General features: G+C 47.6%; 1 protein-coding gene across 9 annotated transcripts in view; it reads right to left on the minus strand.

Annotated features, from left to right (window-relative positions):
• Nucleotides 1–20,489, minus strand: part of ARHGAP26 (Rho GTPase activating protein 26) — a 202,996-nt gene that overhangs the window by 14,148 nt on the left and 168,359 nt on the right. Inside the window, exon 21 of one of the 9 annotated variants that reach the window (XM_055717602.1) lies at nucleotides 7–1,112. The exons of 7 other annotated variants lie outside the window; for them this stretch is intronic. In XM_055717602.1, coding sequence (XP_055573577.1) covers nucleotides 1,091–1,112 — 22 coding nt within the window. In that variant the 3' untranslated portion in view covers nucleotides 7–1,090. One more of the 9 variants, XM_055717603.1, reaches the window with a different exon arrangement.

Raw genomic sequence — 20,489 nt, forward strand, 5'->3', positions numbered from 1 at the left:
CTGTTCAGTGCATAGTGGGAAACAAAACAGAGAAAAAAATGCTGAGAACCAAAAATACCAGAAGCAGGAAACAAAGAAGTGGGTAAAATTAGAGTCTTCCAAGGTGGGTATGGACTCTTCCCCAACAGAAGCAGCTGACAGAACTCCACGAGTCCATGGCCCAACATGTCCTGAGGCTCTTGCCTTTTGTGCCGGTCCGTCTGTACCCCTTGAAAGCAGTGGCCATGACCTGCAACTCAGCGACGAGGTAAAACTGCCCTGGAAAGGGCATGATGCAGGAGGACATCGTGTCGTGGTGGTCAGCCCACTGGCTGTGGGGGCACCTGTGCCTTCAAATCCTGTCTGCCCCTTTGGAAACCCCACTCTTCCAGCAAACCAGCGTACTTCAAAACGGATTCAGAAGCTAAATCCTAGTCTCTGCTTCCCATGCCTGCTGTACACACTGCCTTTCCCACTCTGATGCATAATTTGCTGCCTGAACATGCAATAAAAGCAGCAACTCTCATTTCCAGGCTCCAGGCTCCCTTTCAGTTGCTGTAGCCAAAACATCTCTTTTCTAATCCCTTCCCATAACCTGCCTCTTCTCAATTCTTCTTTCTCTAAACCTGCCTACCCAGACTGCCTCTTCCTTTACACAGCTCAACTCCTTAAGGCATTTACAGGTCTGAAGAGTTATTCTCCACAGGGTTTCTAGACAACCTCTGCTGCTTTGTTCTTCTGTCTGAGAGGGTATCAGTCCCACTTCAAAAATGTTTACAACTTGTTGTTTACTTTTGTGGAACTCGGGGCTATTTCTGATACAGAACATCTAACAACTATGAATGGACATAGTCTACTGATGAATTAAAGCCCTTTCATGAAATCACCTCAAGAACAAATAACAATTTTCCCATTCTGACATTTCCAATAACTGACTGCATTAAAATACATCAAGGACCACCCAGCCCTTTACCTCCTGATCAGTTCCTATAGAACAAAGCTGCAGAGCATATGGCTCTTCTCAAAGCTAACCAGAAAAAAGAATGATTACAGGATTATTTAGTGCTAGGGCACTTAAACTCTGCTAGAACAAGGACAAGATTACAGCTCATCAGTGGACACGACTCTGTTGCCTAAAAGAAAGGGGAGACAGCCTTGAGTTGAGCTCATGAAGTTCATGCAATGCTGCAGGTCCAAGCAAAGCTCCAAGCGCAGATGGATGGGCTCTAGCAAGCAATTCCCCAGGCTCTGGTTGCACTGCAGATTAGTAATGGGACCACATATGACCTATAGGTGACCATTAGCTCACAGGGCTTCAGACTGGCAGGATAATTTCTCTGTTTGGTACTTTAAATGCAAGAAAAATGATGTTAAACTCTCTCCAGTGTTGTTCTCTTGGGAGTTATCTTACTGCATAATCATTCAGGTGGAAAGTAACGACACACTTAGGGAAATAAGCGGCAAAAATGCACTGCAGTCAATATCACTTGACCAAACAGTTCCAAAAAACTTCAGCTTCTTCAGCACGGACTTTTCCCACATCTCCATTTACTAGTTCCTCTGTCTCCACAAGCACAGATTACAGAATGTTCATTTCAATAATGTGGATGTGTCCCTCTCTGTAATCTTGAAGATACCCAGCCCATTCGTTTGTCTTGTCACTTTGATGCTTGTCTTATTTCCCATATGTAGACATATTTCACCACTTTAGTAATGTCATAAAACATCTAAAAGCTTTTCCACTTGAGTAAGAGAGAGACTGGGAAGAGTTCTGACTTTGGGAAGGAGAGCTGGAGTTTTTCTTGTCCCAAACAGACAGTTCCATTTCCAAGTACAGGCAGATGATGCCTGATGTTTCAAAGGGATGCAATGACATTGCTGGATTGGTACAGCCTTCTGGCATAAAGCTTAGAGACTGATGTTAATGTTGGAGAAAGGCTAAGTGAATAAGCAAAGAATAAGAAATGGATGCATTTTCAGCATGAGTAAGCGTTGGAGTGCTGGGCTGGTGCATATGCCAGCACAACCACTGGGTAGGCCTCTTCCCCAGCCGGTGGGATCCAGGCAACAGAAGCATCATGCCATCTTAATATGGAACAGTATTTCATTAACAGTTGCACAACTTGTTTATAACAGAGAACTTGCAGTTTCACTAGCAAGTTACCAACCCATCAGTCACCGCTCTTACAGAAATGTCGTACCAGCATTGGAAGTAGGACAGGCAAGAAGAGATGGGGCAGGGCAGAGGCAACCATGGGACCACACCAACGTGTCTTGAGGTCCTGCACAACACCAAGCCTGGACACAATGTGTTCTGCCTTGCTCCACCATTTGCTTGGCAGCTGTATTTTCTGCTCCATTAATAACTCCTCTCTGCTCAAAATGCTCTCAGCAGACCAAAAATCAAGCTGGCACATTTTACGTTGAACCAAGTGCTTTCAAACTATATTAATGCTCTTAATTATTAATAGAAAAAGTTGTAATGTGACAGTAGGAAGCTAAGCAGCAGTTTAGGAGGGAAGTATTGGTAATTCAGGAGCCAGCATCTTAGTCACATCTTTTCCATTGCACCACTGCTTCTAATACATGAGGTAGTTCAGCAAGTCTGGATGCATTAGTCACCAACAAATTGTATTCACAATTAAGGAGAACTCGACAGTCCTCCAGAAATCTCTCATTTTTCTCTGGCATTCAATCCACTGCTATCTTACATCCCCCAGAAAAGAAAACTCTCCCATCTGCTACCCCAGCAACCATATGGGATTCTCAGAAAATGAAGGAAATTAAAGTCCCTGTGGGATCACAGCTCCCAGATCAGCTGGGGTGTGTTTGGTAGGATCAAATATTTGATCTAAACAAAGCCTGTGCACAGAGCCCCCATGCTTTGCAGCGTTTGCCAACCCTAAGTGGCTGAAACCTGCCATATGCACTTGAGGGTGGCCTCGTTCCAGGAAGCTGGAGCTGCAGGGAAGCTGACTGATACCTAACGAGGCTGTTCTCACTGCCAGCCACTATCACCCTGAACCCAGGGTAGGACTGCCCCCAACCCTCTGCCCAAGGCTGCTGGAGAGCCTGCATCGTAGCACCAGCCCCATGTTGCCCCATTGCCCCGGCCTCAAGAACCTGCAGCAGCCCAGCTTCAGGCTCAGGGCGGGGGAAATCAGTCTTTGTTTCCCAAAACCAAACCTCCCTTTTGCAGGCAGAGATGTTCTGCTGCAAGGCGCCAATGAGAGGATGACTGGACTGCCCACAGTGCAGCCAGGGCAGCTACACAGGGAGATGCTGGGAGCTGACTGTTTTGTCCTGCATGCTCTCAGACCCTAACATAAGCCCCCCCAAAAAAGGAAAGTTCTGCAAACACCCAAGAAGATCAGTCATTAGGGGGTGGCCAGCAGCAACCCACCCCACAGGCTGTTACTGTCAGCTCTCTGAAGGAAGAAAACTTTCTTCTACTTTTTAAGTAATTTCTGGAAATGGTCAGAAAAGTTACTCCACACCGTAAAAAATTCATTCCTGGCTAAGTAATCTTCCTCACATAATTTGATAGAAGGCCATTTCCAGACTCAAATCCTAAAAAACACAGAGACAGTTCATTTAAGAAGGCTTAAATAGCATCATGAGCTAGAACTCTTATTTTTGTATCGTGCATAACACCTGTCCACCTAAGTTATACACAGTGGGAAAAACAATGAGGATTATTTTGGCCTGTAAAAATTGTTTGAAAAAAATGGGTGAGTAAAGTCCCTGCATTTACTCAATTTGCCTGATTTCCTTTTGTGTATTTGTTCTTGTGCTGCTTTGTTTTGCAAGGATTCTGCAAACATCAGTTATAGAGAGCTGATCAGAGCATTTCACTCTAAACCCCAAAGACTACATTACTGAAATGATCCAATTAGATCATATTTATCATAAGAAGCTCCATTTTTGTTCTGTTCTTTTTTCACCTTTTTTTTTTTTCCACTTAAACCCAAACTTTTAACATTTTTGCCTCATCAACTCTCATCAGCAAAATCCTCCTCCTCCAGTTGCACATCCCCTCCCAGTGCAGCCCAGCTGGGAGGTGTGAGCACGACAACCCTCCCAGTTTACTGGCCCAAACTCAATTCCTCTGCCTGCAATCCAGCTGAAAATATACCCTTTTCTCCCTTCCCATTAATCAAATACAGTAAAGATTAATCCATTTGATTCACTTCTCTTTTTTTGGTTGGTTATTTTCTCACTTCTTTGTAACATTTCACGCGCTCTCCCAAGCCTCCCTGTGGGCTGCACCCACTGCTGTGCCCAGAGTCCCTGAGGTGTTTGGGGAGGACCCAGGAGGTCTCTAACCCAAGTGCCTGCTCAAGCAGGGTGGCTGCGACACTGGAGCTGGTTGATTCACCAAGGCTTGGAAACCTCCAAGGAAGAAGACTGCAGGCACCAGTACCACGTTAGTATTACAACATTACATGTGGAAGAGCCTGGCTCTTGCATGAGACCTGGAAAACATTTTTTAGCATGTCAAACATAATTAAAGCCACAGAAAAGCACATAATTTTAAGTTCCATCTTTGGTTGCCTTATTTAAAAGCTGCAGATATATTGGACAGAGATTGTTAGTTGGTGTCATTATTTGAAGCAGCAGCAGCGGAGGGGCAAACCAGCATGGGCTGGAAGAGCTCCAATTCCCCGGTGGTCCTCAATGACAGCTGAGGCTGAGCCTTGGCTGTGTCATATAGAGACCTCTTCACCTTCAAGCTCATGTGAACTTGCTGGCACAAACTCTTTCTAACTATGGCACTGCTCCTCAAAAACCACATCAGAGCAATCAGCGAGGCAGGGCAGAGATCTGTGCTGCTACCTAAAGGCTGATGCTGTTGAATGGCAAGCAGACAGCTGCTGGAGCTTTCCTGCACCCACCACCACCACAATGCCACGTGACAGCCTGTGCGTGGACGGGCACCCTGGCTGTGCTTAAAGAGGGGATAAGTTTTCCCTGCTCCTGGGAGTTCCCTGGCAGGATCTCCAGGAGCGAGGTCTGGGCATTGTTTAAGCAGACAGCTGTTTCCATGCCTGCAGCTAGCTCTCCTCTCCCCCTCTCCCAGCTCTTCAGCCCAGTGTGGGCAGAAGCCAGAGGGGATTTTCCTCTCTTCCTCCACAGGGGACATGGCTGCAGGGGACACGGCTGCTTGTGTTCATGTTTTTCCAAGCCCCGGCGCAGACGACAACAAAAGATGAAACAGTGCTCCTTCCTCCCATGATTTCCTTTCCTACTGTCCAGTAAACCAGCTGGGACACCTTCACTGCAGGAAGCCTGGGGATGGCTTCCCACCTGGTCGGCCTTGCCAGAGCCCGCTGCCACCGTGGCCAGGTGCCGGCAGCCGCAGGGCTGAGCTGGGCAAAGCGGGGAGCAATGCCAGCATGCGGGGGCAGACAAATAATTGGCGGTGGTTCTTATGCTGCTGATAATTTCCCAGCTTAGCACTGCCCTGTCAACAGTGTCTGCACAGCAGCTTGCGCACAGCCAACACGCAGCTGGACAGAAAGTGGACCAGGGCAAATTAATTGGCAGGCAAGATCCCTTACGGCAGCAGAAAGGGCCAGGGAGATTGAGTTACCTCCATTTTAGTTTAAAGTGGTGGTGTTACAGCTCCAGCTAATTTATGAAGTTAATTAGGCACAAGGATCTTCTTTCAGAGGGAGACAGGATGTCTTTGTGAGCGAGCAGCCCTGTTTGCCTCCTGCCCCATGGGGGGACATTGTCAGCTTTTTGCTGGGAAATTGGATTGTGTGGGAGGAGGGGGTGGCTGGCCCCAGGACAGCCACCCCACGGAGGTGGTCCCCATCTGAACCCTGCTCACGTGCAGCTCCCCTGCCCGCCCCAGCTCATTCCCAGCCCTGGCAGTTGTAGCTGCTGGGTGACTGGGGAGGTTTGGTACATTTTCAACATTTTCAGTACCTGTGTAGTACGGCTGGAAACCAGCACTGCCATAAAAAAAAAAAAAAAAAAAAAAAAAAAGGACTCCCACATTCATCAAAAGACTTTTACAAGGCCGAGTCTGGGCTACATCCTTGATTTTGAATTAAATCTGCCTGCAGAAAGAGGAACCAAATAATGTGTTCAGCTGTTTCTTTAAAATATTTTGTCCATGGTGACATTTATAGATGGCAGAAAGATCTAATTTACAGTCATTTTGCTTTCAGCAGTCTCAATAAAAATTTTGGCTTGGCTCACGCCTGAGAGATTCTGCCCAAAAGAAACTCAGATGCAGACGGAGCAGAGGTTCTCAAAGTGGAGCCGGGATGCAGGGGCTGAGCAGGCTGGGGCAAGCACTGCATGGCAGCCACAGAGCAAAACACATGCTGGGACCCACAGCTGGCCAAAGTCAAAAGTGAGAAGGGGGACAGCAGGCAGGAGAGGAGAAACTGAAAAAGAAAGGACTGGCCAGCAGGAAGATGAGGCTGAGATCTGTACATCAGTTCATAACAAAATACAGACTGTTCTGCTAGCTGCCCCAGGGAAGACTTTGTTGTAGTATCTTCGATTCCTGCATCCATTTCCCCACAATGGCCATAATGTATTTTCAAATACTGCTTTATTTGAAAGTAAAATTTCCATTAGCCAATATTTGTCTGAGGCAGTTTCTTTGAAGAAAATACTGCTATGTAGCTATTTCCACACTAATTACATGAATTAAGAAAGCAATGAAAGGGCAATGTCTGTATTTTCTTTCCTGGGCTTTCAAGAAAGCTGTCTTTTAAACGTATGCCCCTGAATTTTAAGGCACTTTTTTAGATCTCTTGGAGGGAGATCTAACTTGATTCGGTTTGCGAGAGCGCTCTTAGATGTTCTCAGAGCAAAACACACAAACAGAGTGGGGCTGTTCAAAGGCAGATACTTCTGAAAAGTCTCCTGAGAGGCAGCACTGGGAAAAGCCATGGACAGCGGGAGTCAGGGTGGAGGAGCTGAGGGACAGCCTGGAACATGGAGCCTCTGAAGAGGCCGTCTGTCTGTCCGTCCGTCTATCTTCGACAGCCCACACACCCCACGCAGGTGATAGCACCCAGAGGAGTGCACCCATGGTAACCACAAAGCAGCAGGTTCAAAGCAACCATGTAACTCATTTCTGCTGGGAAAGGGAAGATAGGCACTTGATCCCATTAGTGAAAGAGCTCAGCCTGACAAATTACCTTTGTTTTAATGGATGAGTAGAAAATATTTTGATGTATGACTACTAGTTCACGTGGAGTTAGCCACAGAACTGGAGACTTATTTTATGAGAATATTTGGCTTAATTTTCAAGCTCAATTTGTGGAAAGTTTCTAGATCAAGAGCCAACTAAAAAGTGAAAGAGCTAAAGCTTTGAAAAGTTGTTACACCGAACTCTGAAGCATACAAAAAGCCCACATAGCAGAAAAAAAGATAAACCTTCCATCTTTGATCTTTTCCTTCTGCAAGCCCAAAGCAATGAGCCTGCCATGCGGAGGCACTGGGGGAGGCTGGCAACCCTTCACTGCTGGACCTTTCTTCTTGGCCAAACAGCCTTAAATATCTCATCTCAAATGGAAGTTTGTAACTTCCCTCTGCCCTTCCAAAACAAGATCACTGCTCTTGTGGCCTACAAGCATTGTTCTTTTTCACGTATCTTAAAATACCTCATGGAAACATACAGATGCTTAGAAAATAAATCCAGGATTATTTAAACACAACATAGGAAAGAATTAACGAAATATATACACACATGTATATATATATGCAAGCTTTAAAATGTTTTGCCATCAGCAACTACATCTCATGTACTGAGTACGCTGCTTGTGTTTTTCATGAAACAGGTTTAAAGATGTTTGCCAGACCCTTGAACCACCAAAGTTTATGGAGCTTTCTAACTGCCGGCACAATCTGGGACTCCCAAGTTAAAACTGCTTTAAAAAAACCAAACATACAGGCACCCTTATAACAGTCTGCACCAAAATAAATCAGTCAGTCATAACTGTGAACATTATGTCATCTGGAATAAGCCAAGCAACAGACCAGGAATTTTAGGATCTTTTCTCAAAGAAGAAAACTAGGAGATGAGCAGTTTCTGTTTTAAACTGGAAATAATCTCTACTCTTCTTGAGTACAAAGCCAAACCCACATCTAAAATAAAAAATGCACCCCCAGAGATGTCTGCCTAAATCCCCCTGCCTGGCTCAGCACAGAGGAACGTCCCTGGGTCCTCCGGCAGATAACTGTGGAGTAGGAAGCTTGCTTTGCCAGCTGGATTATCTGCCTTTTTGCTGCAGAAATTTGGCATTTTCCCCTCTCCCCAGGTCCCAGCCCACCCTGCGGTGCTGCCAAGTGCCCTTCAAGCCATGCTTATGATGAGTCTCTGCAGCAAACTCATTTTTCTTCCTGGCACAGAACCTAACACCTCATTTTTGCTGTGCTGTCCCTAATCTTACTCTAGTAACCTTTTAATAGTTCCTGTGACTCCAAGCAGGAGAGGAAACAATTACATTTGGGGTAACTTCACCCCAATCTGCGTCAAATGGCACAGGCTTTCTGCTGCAGAGGGCATGTCATGGCTGAGCACCCTCTGCCCCTCCAGACAAAATTATGTGCAGATCTGTTATTAGGAGTGTCCCAGGGTTCTTCCCCATTTCTGTGAGCAAAGTGGCAGCACCTCACAGCTCTGTTAGGAGACGGAAAAGACGCAAATCCTGACCAGCCACATAAGGCGGTATCGAGAGAAGGAAAGATGAAATAATTGTGCATCGTAACACTGCTTGGAAGGCAATACTTTGAGCAACAATTTCCCTGGGGGCCTGGGGTTGGGGCCCAGCCAGGGCACCTCTCCCACCAGCTTCAGGCCACCCCACCCCGCTGGGACTCCAAATGCCAAGCCTAAACCCCCCTGTCTCAGCACATAAGGTTATTCCGGAGGAGCTATGGCTACAAGATATTACCTAATCCTTAAAAAATGCCATTTTTTGTTTGTCAGTCAGGAGATCTGTCCCTTGAGGCTGGCCTTTGCTATTAAAACCCAGATTAGGCAAAAGCCCAGCAATTTGGGGGCTGGGCCAAGCTTTGCATGGCTGCACAGAGCAGGGCTGGTGGGAGACACACCTCCCCAGCCCAAGCAGTTACCAGCTGTGATTTGCTGTATCAGATAACGGTGCCAGGCACACACAGGCACTCAGGGCTTTAATCCCCCTGACAAAGGGCAGCAGAGGACCCGCAGTGACAGAGGAGGGCCTGGGGGGAATCCCAGCCCGGAGCTGTTGGCCTTGACAATGCCTCTCCCGGCTCCTCCCTTTCACTAGAGCTGCAGTGGCTCCCGGCCAGCCGGCCACAATGCAGTGGAAGGAAGAAGAAACAGCTTTGTTTAGCCCAAAGCCCTGCAATTAATCAAGTTCCTATTTCCTCGTGATCCTGCTTCACCTACCCTAAATGCACCGGGCAGTTTCTATACCGTGTAAGACTCCAGGCACCCTGTGCTCACCACTAGGTTTTCTCTGCAATTTTGTATGAACAAGAGAGAATCAGAAAATGAAGCTAAAGTAAAAAAAAAATGTCTTTACTAGGACAAGCACCATTGGATGTCATTAAGAGTTCAATGCAACGTGGTACTCCCCACAAAACAGACTGGCAGACCCATCCCTACTGGCTGTGTCCCCGGGACACCCTCCTGAGTACCAGCTCTCCCATCCAGGAGGAAGACCACCTCTCTGAGCACAAACTACCCCATTTTTTATAGCAAGACACATCAATACAAAAACCCAATGCATTTTCCCAGTCCTTTTCCAAATTAAAAGTGGGGCTGAATATTGGGGTGAGGGGAGAATGGGTAAGAATCCAGGTTCCTCAGGAAAAGGACTATTTGATTTATGAGAAAATTCCTTAAGAAGTCCCAGTGATGCTATTTCAGACAGACATTCCCAAAGTAGCTGGCAGGAAGGCAGGATGAGGGTGGGACCTGCTCCTGCACTTTCTGCACCTCTAATTGCTGTTATTCTTCAGGAATATAAACACCACGAGCAAAAGCGAAGAGAGCCATGAAAACTTCTGCAAAACAAGGGCAAGTGAGTAAAAGGGAGAGGAACTGCCAAAGCTGAGTATGTTAAGGGCTCACTTCTGACACAGCACAAAGGACAGATGGGCAGACACAGTGCAGAGGATGGTGCCTGCTCGCTCCTGCCCGTTCCAACCAGCTTGCTCTGGGCAGGGTGGCAGCTGGACCCTCCACCAGCCCGCTCTGAGGGTTCGCTAGCTCCCCTGGCCATGTGCAGGGCAGATCCTCTGATGGTCTATAGATAATGTTTTTTCCTTTTAAAAGCATTGCTGGGTTCCTATCTCCTGAACCACATTCATCCTTTTGAAATGGGTAATATACTTATATATGGAAAATACAGCACAAAACCATGAAGTGCATTGGTTCTGCACCTCACATCATTTGATAACAGGTAAGGTATTATCTTAGAAATACTCTGACCTGTAAGCCTGACCTCCCAGAAATGCTGGTGCACAGAGGGAAACATAAGCTCAAAAATTCCCTGGCAGGTCCATCCATGACCAGAGGCTCTTCCACACCCCAGCACTGCCATACTCATCGTACCCTGTCAAGGGGAGCCAGCAGCTGCCTGAACCCTGAGCTGCTCTTAAACCAGTTACCTGTGAGCAGTTAAACAGCAGGGAGGGATTTGATAAGCAGAAGAGGAATAAACAACTCAAAGGGGCTTGACTGCACATGCACCTTTCTTCCTACCTGCATGTATCAGCAAGCGGGGCTGAGTATGGCTTTAAGCACATAACTGCTGCTGAGACCTATGGGAGGTGATCCGCTCATCCAGCATGCTGTGCTCCCAGGCTCTGCTGCTCCACGTGGGATGTGCAAAAAAGAGCTACAGGAGCCACATTCCCAGCACATGCAGGATGCCCATGCTCCATCTGCATCGCCTCCAGGGACGTGGAAGCTGGAGAGGACACAGCTGGACTGCAATGGGGGATCCCACCTTCAGCATATGACAGTACCAGCCAGAAAAGCCAGCTGAACTTTAAACTGTGCAAATTTGACCTGGACATCAGAAATGGGAAAAATAAATCCTATATTGCTGTTTGCAGAGCATTGGTTCTGGATCAGTCTAAAGCTCAGACCTCAAAACTAGCAGGGCTTTGCAGATAATGCCAGAATTATTTGTACGATCCTAGCAGAATACAGGAATGGATAGTGAAAGAGAGAGAAATAGAAGGCAGATGCATTTGACATGGGCGTTACTGAGAGTGTATATGTAACCTGCCAGCTCTCAAAGCCCTCGTGAGGACAGGGCCACGCCAACAGGGCGGCAACAGCCAGAGATGAAACTAAACTGCTAGACCAGATGTGGCTCAGGCATACAGCTCCATCCTGAGGGCAGACTGGAGCTGATCCTGCTTGGTGCTGGCAGCACATCCCCAGTGCCGTGGTGCTGCCACCGTGGCCCACTACAATGAGAGCAGCAGCTGACTCAGCTGGAGCACATACAGCCCTAACACCCTCCTGTGCTGCTGCTGACTCTGTGACCCAAGGTGCAGACCACAGCCTTGGCAGCCTGCTGGCGCTATACCCCTTATTCATCACACGGGATGACCTTGTTACCCAGCAGCAGCAGCATTCAGCTGACAAGGATGGCAAACCTTTTTGCCAAGTCAGCAAGATGTTATCTGGTGAGTGCAACAGTTTGTTATTAACCATCTTCATTTGCATTTTAAAGGTGTGAAAAACTCATCAGCAACTAACTAGCATCTGCCTTGCAAGACCAGCTGGTTCACCCGACCCCATCCAACACCAGTGTCAGAATTAGTAACTTCAACTGCAGCTGGACATTTTCCTAGCTTGAAATGGAACACTTCTGAGCAGCTGCCATCCTGGCTCTTACTGTTGAATCCGGTGTGATAATGACGGGATTTACATTTAGGATGTAAATCCCAGGGCAGGACAGAGGGCAGAATCAAGACTGCTGTTGCTGCCCCTTGGACAAACCACCTTGGCCTCTCCACCTCTATTTACCCAACTAGACACTCAACAGAATACATCACAAATCACAAGTTATCTGTAAAAAAACCAAAACAAACCAAAAAAAACTAAAAAGCAGCTGAGCACTTCTAGAACTTTAGAAAGGCAGAAATGACAGTATTTTGTGACAGCAGCTGACAGACATGGAGACCATCACTGACCAACCGTGGGTTAGCTCTGCAGCCATGAGAAAGCTCAGCTTTCCCAGCACTGCACAAGCTTACCAAGGTTTTAAAGCACTGTATTTTATAGGAAGATAGATCCACTCCTGAGGCTAGGTTTCTTCCACTGTGTAAGTCAAACTGTGCAAGAGTCAGGGTGCCCAGGTGACCGCCATGTCACCCACTAGGAGAAGTGCTCCTTGGAGCACTCAGGCATGTAACCTCTTTGCCATGCTTTCATCAAGCTCTGCTCAGAGAATAAAATGGCACTGTCTCACAGCTGCTCTATGCTGAATAAAACAAAAGCTGGATATGGCTGTAAAAAGTTCTCAGGCTTTCACATCCTCCAAGTAAATCCCCAGACATGCTCTCTGTGTGCCTTCACAGGGGTCTTTCTACAAATAAGTTTATTCTAGCTGCCAGCCTCACATGGCACCCAGAAACAGAGGAACTCTCCCATGAATTCCTAACCAACACCAGCTTCTGCTGCCCTTTACACCTGGCTAATCTTCCTGCAGACAGTGTAGGGATGTGGATCCTGAAATAAGAAGGATTTATTCTTACAGTAACTTGACTAACAAAGCAGGGTACAGTAATGTTCACATCACTTCTACTACTGAAGACTCCACAAAAGTTTAAAAAAAGAATGAAAAGCAAAACTAAACTATTTTTGCTGCAGAGATCTGCATTCTGTGTGGGTACAGAGAGTGGAGCTGCTGAAAAAGGCTGTATCATGTTTATGTAGTTATTTTTCAGAGTGGAAAAAGTGACTTAAATTCTGCAAGGAATCAGCAGCATTTAAAGGTCTATTTACGTCTCCTTGCATGTGTTTGCTTACGTGTGTCACAGCTTATAATTGCCAAAGCTGTTTGCATGTTCAAGGGATTATTTGTTCCAAAACCCACTATCTATCCTGTGTGATACACTGATGACACTATGCTGGTTTGTCTGCTGCTAGACATGGATTTGGGATGGCGAGGAACTTCAGAGCAGAGAAGGGACAGGGCAATGGGGAGAAGCTGCATCCTCCAATCACCACATTGAGGCCACTGGCACCATGGCTTCAGCATGCTGTCACCCCTCTCTGCTGCTGCTGCCACCCCCAGCTCTCCTCCCGCCTGCTTGGCCTGCCCCAGCAAGAAGTCACCGATGGAGGCCGTTTTGCAAATTCATTAATAACTCGCAATTTCTCTTATTTTCAGGCAGGGCAGGAGAAATGTAGTTCCAAGTTTTAGCTGGGATGCCTAATTAAGATTTATTCTGGTCCTGTAAATCAAAAGCACATGGGGATAACCTCTCTCCCATAGATTAACTGGGTTATTTTTTTCATGACCACTAGATCTTAGATCCGCTCCTCATTTCTTTCCATACCCATGGAGGGCAAGAAACAGCCATACTTGGTCAATGAGAAAATAAAGTAAAATGCAAATAGGCATGTGTTGACTAAATCCAAGTTTCCCAAAGCTATTATTTCCCTAAGGCAGAGTCCCCGGGGTTAAGGAGGTGTGGCAAGCAGCATGTGCTGGGGCTGGGTGGCTGAGCCCGCCTCAGGCGCCCTGAGCCTGTGGGTGAGGACAGGCACCGCCATTGTCCCTGCCGTGGGCCTCAGCTCTGCACACAACCTCCCCCAGCCAGGCGCTGCTCCCCTATCATCTGGGAAAAGCCCCGACAGCCACTGCCTCTGTACTGACACCTCTGGCCCGGGACAGCATGGAGGCGCCACCAGGCACAGGCAGTGTCATTAGGCTGGCGGTATCTTCTTGAGAAATCAGGCAAAAAGGCCTAATATTTCATTCTGAGGGAGCAACAGATGGTATTTCCTTTGTCAAGTGATTTTTTTTTTCCTGCATTCAATATTTTTGACTTAGTTGGCACCTACAAAGCTTATTCCAGGCACAGCTGGCAAAGGCATCGATGTGAGGGGAGCTGCTATGGAACTGCCACACCGGCACAGAGGGGAGCAGACACTGACTGGCACATGAGCTCACCCAGCTTTAAGAGGACGTCAAGATTGCCAAGCCATGTGCTCCAGAGCTGGCATCATCTGACACCAGCCAGCACCAGAGCCTTGGGGAAGCTTCACGCCTGAGCTGCCTGGTGGCTGGGCACACACCAGGCCCCTCCACTGCCCTAAGCCGGGTGGGAAGCGTGAACGGATGGACCCCATGTGCCTGAGGGCTGGGAAAGGGAGGCTGTAGGGGCTGCAGGGCAGCTAGTTCTGGGCATTTCCTTGTGCGTCAGGACTCCCAGCCTCAGGGGTTCCCTTCTGATGTCAAGGGGCTTCTCAGGGCTTTACAGAAGCAAAGCAGAGCCAGCAGGGTCGTGCTGGGTCAGCCCTAGGCAGGGTTGAGCCTGCCATGCCTGGGGTCCAGGCTATTCAATAGCTCGCTCCCTGCTATTTTTAGACACTCACTGACACATCTGACGCTTGAGTCCTAGTCCACATAAAAAGGCGTATTTCCATGCTTGCTCTGCACAGGTAGAGCCTCCTCCTGCAACTCATCACAGCCCCACAGCCCCCAGCCGCTGCTGCCCACCTGCTCAGCACTCCAGCCCACGCATGCCTTGCACCCACGGTGTCTCCTCAGGGCATTAAACCAGTCATTCTGCACAGGAAAAACAGCTAGAACAGCCAAGCTTCTGCAGAGAACACAACACTGCAGGGCACCATCTCTGTCCATGGGGTGACTTACAGGAAGGTCTCCTATCTCTGAGCTCTACTCAGCACAGCGCAGGGCCAGGTGTGCAGCACCTGGGCTGCAAGCGGCATGGAGGCAGGCTGAGCTACAGGCAGAGGGCTGCCTGTCCAACCCGATGTACAGGAGAGCAGCAGACGGTGACATGCCAGTTACCACAGGACTCATGATGCTAAGGGCAAACAGGCAGGTCTGCATGAAGCCCTGCACACAGCTGGGGAAGGACAGGTCAGGCAAACAGAAATGGTCAGGTCCTCCTGGGGGCACCCTTCCAGAAGGCAGCCCAGAAATGTGAAGTTTTGCCTCTCAGAGCACTGCTAGGTAATCTTCCAACAGAGAGCCTTACTAACTTCAGAAATCAACAAGCCTTCAAGAGAGCATGAGAAACCTGTAAGAAGCAACTGTTCAGAAACATCCCAGAAGTCCTGTCAGGCTGTGCTTCACTTCAGCAGTGGTAATGGAGTACTCCTTCAGTGGCAGCAAAAAATTAAAAAGGGTTGGGAGACAATAAAATAAGCACTCTGAGCCACCACTGGGAAACATTAGTGCAAAGATGTGGCCAAGGACTAAAAAAAAAAGTGTCCAGTTTTCATATTCTAGTCCCATTTGCACAGGCATGAAATAGCAGCCAGCCTGTCTTCCCAACAGCAGCCACCCGCTGCTCCTCTCCTTGGGAGCAGCAGCAGGACGGTGTGGATGGAGCAGGTCGTCCCAACACTTGCCTGCAGCCAGCTGACAGAGGGCTGCATGGCTATTGCTGAAACAGGGTGCCTGCAGGACCCAGGCAAGCACCCCTTGAGCTAGTTGCTAAACTTGTGCGCTCTGTCACCCAGTCCAGCCCTTCTTGGGCGATTCTGATGCTCACCTCCCCTTCAAAAAGAAAAGGCAGAAGCCCGCCCGCGGTATCATTTGCACATTTATAGTTACAAGAGTACAGGCTAGCAATTTTGTGGAGTCAAAATGCAAAAATGCAGCTTATCTAGTTACCCATCTAAACATCATCCGGCCCCACCCCACATTCAAAACAGCCCCATACAACACAAAATTACTGTGAGCGGAGAAACTGAAACCCTGGTGACTCCATTTACCTCCTCCAGTAAGTTCTGGCTGCTGCTTGTTTTCCAAACTGTAACACATTACTTGTTCAGCTTTGCAAACAAATATAAAAGCCTGCAGCAAGTCGCAGGTAGGAAGTCAGCCAGAAGCACCCAGTATTACACCCAAAAGCTAATTAAGACTCAGGCATTACACTTATTTTAAGCACTAAAAGGTGATTCTAACGAGGTTGCGTAATGCTATCTGGCTACTGCCTCGTGTGTTTGCAGCACCCCCCTCTGATTTGGCCTTAGCCAGATCTAAGCACTTGGAGCAGCTGCCCATGTACCCAGCACAGCAGGGCCCTGCGTGCAGCAGAGGTCTTTGAATAATACAGAAGAGACTAATATATAAATAAAACAGAAAAAATACAAAGCAAACACCAATCAAGGTGTCTGTTATCTACAGTGATACACCTCATGTCAGAGGCTTCACAGGTATGCATAGCAGAACTGCCACAGCAAGGTGCTTTTCTTAAAGGGTTTAAATGCTTTTTGTTTTTCATGATCACGCAATTTAGTTTGAAAACTTCCCCCCTTCAGCTGAAGCACATATGCTAGAAACACTACACTTTATTGTTTTGCCATATTTTCTAAGATATTTTCTGCAAGGGCAGGATAAAGAAATCTGACACTTCTTTAGAAACAAACCCCTCTCCCTGGAGCTTTGGTGGCCCTGGGCAGCCAGCCCCAGTCCCTCCATGCCCTGCAGCCACAGTAACAGCTCCTGGCACGGAACTGCAGTCCTGCTGACTCACCGGGTACAACTCCTGCCCAGAGCAGTTTTTCCACAAAAATAAGCCCAGCCCTCAAAAATAAATGCATTCCCATAGTAAAACCCGGATTGGTGGCTGGGAAGAAAGAGCCTTTGCCCTGCAGCAAAACCATTTCCCTCCCAGTTGGTGCAGGAGGACAATGCTCAAGGGAAGGTGAATCTGAGAACAACAGTGCTCCCCTTGGGAGGGTGACAGTGGTAACAGCACCAAGGAGAGGACACCTTGGCCCCAGCATGGTCACTGCCATAAGCACTCATCACACCCAGAGCCTGGGGTAGAAGCAGCACACACTCACAAGAGAGATTTAGGAATCGGCTCAGCTCCCCATGGAGCAAAGCTGGTGGATACACGAGTGTTTAGAAGGGAGCCGAGAGGCTTTGTAAACAAAAGCTCAAACAAACATCTGTAATTTCACAAATAGCATTCACAACTTTCAGCACTGCACATTTGAAGACAAGCTTTGAATGCATTGGTGCTTACTGCAGTAAAACAAGAAATCCCCCAGACTTGCAGTCCTTAACATTTGTACTCCATGTTTCCCAGTAAGATCAAAAAGAGTTGGAGAGGGACTTTTTACAAGGGCATGTAGTAATGGGACAAGGGGGAATGGCTTTAAGGTGAAAGGAGGCAGGTTTACATTAGATATTAGGAAGAAATCCTTCCCTGTGAGGGTGGTGAGGCACTGGCACGGGCTGCCCAGAGCAGCTGTGGGTGCTCCATCCCCAGTAGTGCTCAAAGGCCAGGCTGGACGGGGCTGGGGGCAACCTGGGCTGGTGGCCGGTGTCCCTGCCCCTGGCAGGGGGTTGGAACTAGGTGAACTTTTAAGGTCCCTTTCCAACCCAAACCATTTGACGATTCTGCGATTTCCACAAGAACATCAGTTTTCCGCTTAACAAGAAGCAAAAACATCAAAGTGACCCAACTCCTTTCCCTGCAATTTCCCAAAGAGCTTTTGCAGAGGGTGAGTAGCTGTGCCGTGGCTCCCATGCAGTCAGGAGCTACCATGCCCAACATGAAACATCCATGTCTGGGGACAACCCACTTGGGTTCTACCATGGCTTAAAGGATGAAGGTGGAAGCACTGAATCTAGCTGCTGCTTGTGGGGAGAAGGCAACTAATGATGGAAGGGTTTTTGATAGTTTCAGGTACACCACTGTCCCTGCCATTGGCTGGGCTGGTGAGCAGCTTCAAGGTGGATGTTACTTTGGGGCAACACAACATTGCAGCTTTCAGAGCACAGACTGAAGTTTGATACCCTGTGACCAGCAGAAAAAAAGGTGGTTTTCCCTTCACAGCTGTCACACTCTGCCTACAACATAGCATGTGTGAGAAGGTGACACAAAGCCACTAATGGGCAACCCAGTGATGCCACAAGACAAGCAGTTTTCAAAGCAATGTTGATGCCAAAAGGCTCATTGTGTGCCCACTCTGCCCATCACACTCCCTAGGTGGGCACCCATCTCAGGACAGCTTCAGCTGAGCCTGGGGCCTGGCATAATGCTGAGGCTAGACAGGACACTGGGGTCACTGTGTCCAGTATGCATATGCGGGCAAAGGGTGAAAGATGCACCAACACCAAGGCAACAAACCTCAGAATAGTCAGAAAAGGCCCTAATTAATGAAGGAATTCCCCTGCACGGAAGTCTCCATCTACCCTGTTTTTCAGTGGTGTATTTAGCAGAAAATAAGCAGTAGGTCAAATTCTGGTCTGAGTAGTTTTGAATTTACTAACCTTTGCTGTTGTCCAATTAGGGAAGCAGAGGTCCCTTTCTTGAAGGGAAGGAAACACTGAAGCCAGGATTCTTTTGTACTTGTTCTTTTGAAGTTTCTTGTTCAGGAAGAAATCCCTTTTTCTTTCAAGGAGGAAAGCAGGACTTTCTGGCCTCCACACACCTGGAATTTTACAGCTCCTCAGCTGCAGGGTTTGAATTTTGGTGAGCACTGGCTCCCAACTCAGGCAGCTGATCAACTGATGGGCAGGCTGCCAGGAAAGCCAGCCCCTCCTGAACAGGTCCTCAAACAGGATGGCCCTGGTCCACCGCCAAAAGTTACAGAAAACATTGAAGAATGCAAAAAAAACCCCCACCCAAACAAACAACCCAAAACTCCTGAAGCAGAGCTCAAAGATGGGTCTCAGAGGACTGGCAGAGAATTTGGCAGGGTATTTGAAGGACAGCAAAGGGCAAGGCACCCTAAGACCTTCCCCACTGCTGTATACCCTAATTGTGGGTCTGGTAATTACAGGGGAGCACCAGAATGCCTTGCATGGCAGTAACAGATACTACTGCAGTGTATGTAGCTGCCCAAGGCTTCCTGCAAAGCCCAAATTACTCAGCTGGTTAAAAAAACAGAAGTGGCTTTATACACATATTATTTGGGTAGTCCCACCGAGCGGCGACAACAAAGCTGCTGGGATACTGGCACCATTCAGACACCCTGCCCTGACCCAGACTGCAGCCTGTAAACAGCTGCAGGGCTGGTCTGGGGGACAGACCCACTGCTGGCAGCCCTCCTCATCCTTGCTACTGAACCCCCCACAGAGCACTGACCACCAAGGACAAAATACCATGGCGCTGCCAAAACCGTGGGTAGAGATTAGTGCTCATGGATAAGCAGACATAGAGGGGCTGAAGTGACATCTACATGTGTCACAGGCCTAGTAAACTAGCTGGCTGCAACAAGGCTTTTACCATCACATACCAGGTTAACTTTGATAAGTAGCTCCCACACCTTGCCCCAGCACAGCCTCTCCTTGTCTCTCTTGCATCCAGGGTGCTCATGCTCGCTCTCTGCTTCTTCCTGGTCTCTCTTCATCCAGGGCTCCTCTTCTGTACCCCTTAGAGCTATTTAACTACTTAGCAGGAACCAGCCACAGCTGCACCTTATCTACATCAGCCAGCCCACTGCCCCTGAAGCCAGCCCACAGCTGTATATTATCAATGTTAATTAACCTGCCTTCATTCCTCTGTAGTTCCTCTACATACATGCACTGTTTAAAAAGAATAAAATGAAGTCAGATGCTTCATTTCTCATCAAAAGATCGGATTAAAGATAGTTGATTGAAATATTTGGGGTTACAGAGAATAAAATATTTGCCTTGTGGTATTATTCACCTTATGACTCATTTTTTGACATTTAGCTCAACATGGACTGAAAAGTTGTGTAAAAATAATCACATCATCACTAGATTTGAGGAAAAGCACCAAATGCCACACTGTCAGAGCCATCAGAGCTGCCAGTGCTACCCCTGCTAAACACTATTTCACTTTGCAAAACTGTAAAGGCCCCTTAACTGGCGGCAACCAAATAGTTTCACTGCTGGTCTGCTCACTTAATTCCTTGGTAACAGCAAGATGCGTCCATTCCCCAAAGCCTCATATAGCTTTAACTGATATATTCTGCTGAGCTCCTTTATGACTTCCTTTAAAAAAGAAATTATTAGGAAGACACAACTCTTGGAATCTGAATAACTGAATTTGGCAAACAATTCCTGTAAGGTCACAGCAAGACTCAGGCTCACAAACCTTGCTGTATTATAAGTTACAGCACTCTTTCAGCCCTTGAAGGACAAAGAAACTAAAAACAACCTGTTGGGGGAATGGTATGTGACTAACTTCCAGAGCTTCAACCAACAGTACAGGCATGAGATATCGATGCATCTTTAATCAGTACATAACATATGTAACGTGCAACCTCAGTTAGAGGCATCCTACCTTTTGGATGCTCTATTCTGCCACTGCAACACTCCTTGCAGGTGGCTTTCTTGCAGTAG

This window comes from Falco cherrug, chromosome 8 (assembly GCF_023634085.1).
Source record: "Falco cherrug isolate bFalChe1 chromosome 8, bFalChe1.pri, whole genome shotgun sequence".
NCBI classification, from domain to species: Eukaryota; Metazoa; Chordata; class Aves; order Falconiformes; family Falconidae; genus Falco; species Falco cherrug.